This window comes from Propithecus coquereli, unplaced genomic scaffold, assembly GCF_000956105.1.
Source record: "Propithecus coquereli isolate 6110/MARCELLA unplaced genomic scaffold, Pcoq_1.0 Scaffold141, whole genome shotgun sequence".
NCBI classification, from domain to species: Eukaryota; Metazoa; Chordata; class Mammalia; order Primates; family Indriidae; genus Propithecus; species Propithecus coquereli.
Genome location: NW_012138414.1, coordinates 677827 through 682119, shown reverse-complemented (window position 1 = coordinate 682119; position 4293 = coordinate 677827). Strand labels below are relative to the sequence as shown.

Here is a 4293-nt window from a genome sequence, read left to right as displayed (position 1 = left end):
TTGAATCAGTGATTTAAAAAATGAGTGATTATGTTGGTGTTTTAAGAACTGGAAAAAAACAGATAAGACAGAGGATGGTAATTAAAAGTTCTATAGTCCTGAGTTTGAATTTGACCGTCAGTGTGAACTCAAGATGTATCTTTTCTTTTTAAAAAATATATATTTCCTAGCCTTGTCCACTGAAAGGTTAGAAATAATGACCAACCCAATAGCAGTGAGCAGCCCTTGTGCTCAGTCTCTGGATTCCATTTCTAAATCCTAGTGGTGGTTAGATATCTGCTGATTCCAAGTCTGGAGCAGGAAGTGTAACGGATGAATCTGGAGCATGAGGTCATGCTGGAAAGTGAAGAAGCTGCTAAAAATTACTGAAGTTTTATCTGAAGCATTCCAGAACCAGCTTGAATAGGCTCCCACTGGACAGAGCTAGGACAATCTGGGTACCAATGAAAAGAAATGCTGTAATGGATTGAAAAATTTTAAATATGTTTGAATCTCGGAGTCCTAGGGATGTGTACACACGAACAAGAAAAAACTTTGTAATCACCTTTAGAGAATACCAGGCAACCAACTCATTTTTGAAACTGGGAAATAAGTGTTTTATTTTGGCTTTCGTATGTGAATGTTCCTCAAAGAAACCAAATAGTTGACAATGAGCAGTTTCTCTTCATAAAAGTATTCCTGCTAATTGATGAAGACGGAACACCACCAACATCCTGTTAAGAGTATACAACCCACCTCCAAAAAATTCTTGCAGACCAAAACAAAACTCTTAATCTGATCAAGCCTTTAGTTCTAAAGACTAATTTACAGGAAAAAGAAGAGACAAAGGAGTATGTTAAATTACAGCATAGGGATTTGGTCAGCAAAAAACAGACTGGGAAACTCTACAGAACAAATGACTCACTTTTTTTCAACAAATTGCAAAGAAAAAAAATGGGAAATCTATTTCAAAAAGCACTTAAACATATTAACCAATTGCAATGTATAAATCTTATTTAGATTTTGGTTCAAATATGCTGGGGGATAAAAAGGGCATTTGTATGACATTTGAGAGAATGTGAACATTACCTTTATATTTCACGTCACTAAAAAATTATTGTTGACTGCAAATGTGTGTGAGTGCGTAAGAGAATAGGTGGTCTTATTGTTTTTTTAATGAGGTCTCTTGTCTTTTAAAGATTAATATATGTTGAAATATTTGCAGTTGAAATGATATACTATCTAGGGTTTGCTTCAAAATAATCTGGGGGGACGTATGGAGCATTATAGAGGGAACAAAATCAGTCATCGGTTGAGAATTGTTGATGCTTGATGATGAGTACATGAGGGCTCATTATATTATTCTCTCTCAACTTTTGTTTAAATTTTTAATTTGTTATAGTGGAAAAATTTGAAATAGTAAGAAACTTGCCACAACTGCTACATAAGAATGACTCAAAAGATAACAAAAACCCCAGTAACGTAACTAACTTATTATTTTCTTACAATCAAGTTTACCACCCTTTTTTAAGTAAGCTTTCTGTTTTGTATTAATTTTAGAGTTGCAGAAAAATTGCTAAGATAATACAGAGAGTTCCCATATACCTTCACCCAATTTCTCTCATTATTAATGTCTTAGATTATCATGTCACATTTGTAAAATCTAAGAAACCGACATTGGTACATTACTGTTAATAAAACACCAGACTTTATTTGATTTCACCAGTTTTTCCACTACAGTCCTCTTTCTGTTCCAGTGTCTCATCCAGGGTACCACATGGCATTTAATCATCATGTTACCCTAGTTTTCTTAAATTCTTGGACAGGTTCTCAATCTTTCCTTATTTTTCATGGCCTTTACAGTCTCGAGTACTAGCCAGGTATCCTATAGAACTGCTGTCCCCAACTCCCAGGCCGGGGCCTGTTAGGAACCAAGCTGGGCGTCACTGCCTGAGCTGTGCCCCACCCGGTCCGTTGGTAGAAAAATTGTCTTTCATGAAACTTAGCAACTGGGCTACACAGCAGGAAGTGAGCGGCCAGCAAGCAAAGCTTCTGTATTTACAGCCATTCCCCTGCCCCCCTCCACCCATCCGTGGAAAAATTGTCTTCCATGAAACTGGCCCCTGGTGCCAAAAAGGTTGGGGACCTCTACTATAGAATGTCTCCCAATCTGGGTTTATCTTTTGTTTTTCTTACGATTAGACTGGAGTTATGGGTGTTGGGGAAGAATATACACAGAGGTGAAGTACCTTCTCGTCACATTACTTCAGGGGGTACATGTTATTGACATGACACCACCAATGACATAAACCTTCATGGCTTGATTGAAGTAGCATTTGCTAGATTTTCCACTATAATGTCAATATTTTTCCCTTTGCCTGTTCTAGTTTTCAGAAGCAAGTCACTAAGTCTTGCCCACCTTCAAGCTGGGCAGGGAGGGTGGGTAAGCTCTACTTTCTGGAAGAGAGATACGGTGGGGGTTTCTAAGACCACTTGCAAGTTTAGTGATTCACTAGAACTCACAGGACTCAGCATATGGTCATACTCATGGCTAAGCTTTATTACGGTAAAAGGATACAGAGCAAAATCAGCAAGGGAAAAGGTGCCTGGGGAGAGTCTGGAGGAAACCAGCCAGAAGCTTCCAAGAGTCCTCTCCCAGGGGAGTCACACAGGATGCCCTTAACTTCCCCAGCAACCAGTTGTTTCAATACATGTAAAATGTAAACTACCAGGGAAGCTTGCCTGAGCTTAGGAGTCCAGGGTTTTAACTGGGGACTGGCCAAGCAAGCATCCTTTGCCTAGCATGTACCAAACTTCCAGAAGGAAAGAGATATTTAGCATTAACCGCATTATTTGTACAAGCCATTTAGCACAGTGAGCTACTTTTATAATTTACAGAAAGTTTTATACCACTGTAGGGAACTATTTACTAGTTAAGTTTCTGGCCCCCAGCCAGGGCCAACCTTGCAAGCAGGCCTCTCTGAGGATAGCCATCACAGGCCTTTGATGTTAATTCTTTTCTGCATAGGGAAGTATCTACATATCATTACTTGTACCAACCATTTTTATTTTGAGGAAAAAAAGAATCAGATAAAAAATGTAGCACATAGGTGGGGTATGGTGGCTCACGCCTATAATCCTAGCACTTTAGGAGGCCAAGGCAAGAGGATTACTTGAGGTCAGGAGTTCAAGACCATCCTGAGCAAGAGTTAGACCCGTCTCTACAAAAAAATAGAAAAATTAGCCGGGCGTGGTGGCACATGCCCATAGTCCCAGGAGTTTGAGGTTGCAGTGAGCTATGGTGACACCACTGTACTCTAGCCCAGGTGACATAGTGAGACCCTGTCTCAAAAAGAAAAGTAGCACATAATAATAGAAGCTATATGATAGTAAGAATGTCAAAATGACATTTAAAATCAGATCAAGGGTATCTAATTTCTTTATAATGGAATATGTGGCAATCTAGACCATTTTTCTTGTTCTTTTAGTATTTCTCTTGCCCATTTTAAACATTGCTATAAAAATATTACTCATATTGCAACTTTTGGAGTGTTTCATAATTTTAAAAAATGTCTCCAGGTTGTAAAGCATTTATTGCCAAATAATTAGAAGAAGGCTGTGTAAATTTCTGTAGTAAGTAATAACGTAACAACCAAAACCTAGGTGGAGATCCCAGAAAGTAATTACTAAGATTTAAGATGCAACGTGTATTAGTCATTTACTTTCTTTTAATAGGAAAAACGTGGTCTTCGAGAAATGCGAGTTCTTGAAAATTTGAAGAATATGGTCCATGAAACAAATGAACATACTCTTCCCAAATGTAGAGAAACAATGCAGGACAACTTAAGCCAAGTTCTCCAGAGATGTAAGCCAGTGATCTTTTTATTATTGCTTTTCATGTCAAATGAGTGCTACGTCAAAATGTATTTTCTTGAGTATTACGGTGGGAGGTGGAGAAGAATTCTTAACCTGAATATATGAAAGGGAAGCCCAGTCACAGAGAAAGTGGTTGTCTAGTGATTAATGTGTGTTGCAGTTGATGTTAAGAGCATTAATCTCCAAAGCAAGATATGTGCATCTGCAGTACACAAAACAATCCTTTTAGTATGTGAGAAATTTTTTAAATGTTTTGCCTTTTTTTAGAAAGAATGTATCTGTAAGAAAAAAGTTTGATGGCCAGGAATTTGGAGGATGTGAAATGAAGCTTCTTTGTTAAATAGCATCCTAGAAGTTTTAGCTTTTTTAAAGCAATAACCTTTTCACAAATGTTTGTATTTTATCATTTTTCATTAAGAAAAACATTTTAATGGGGAG

The 4293-nt window shown here is 37.6% G+C and overlaps 1 protein-coding gene across 1 annotated transcript in view; it reads left to right on the top strand.

The window, feature by feature from the left end:
• Positions 1 to 4293, top strand: part of BLOC1S5 (biogenesis of lysosomal organelles complex-1, subunit 5, muted) — a 64929-nt gene that overhangs the window by 25471 nt on the left and 35165 nt on the right. The window contains exon 3 of the mRNA XM_012639632.1: positions 3715 to 3844. Within this exon, the coding sequence (XP_012495086.1) occupies positions 3715 to 3844 (130 nt within the window). The remainder of the gene's footprint in view (positions 1 to 3714; positions 3845 to 4293) is intronic.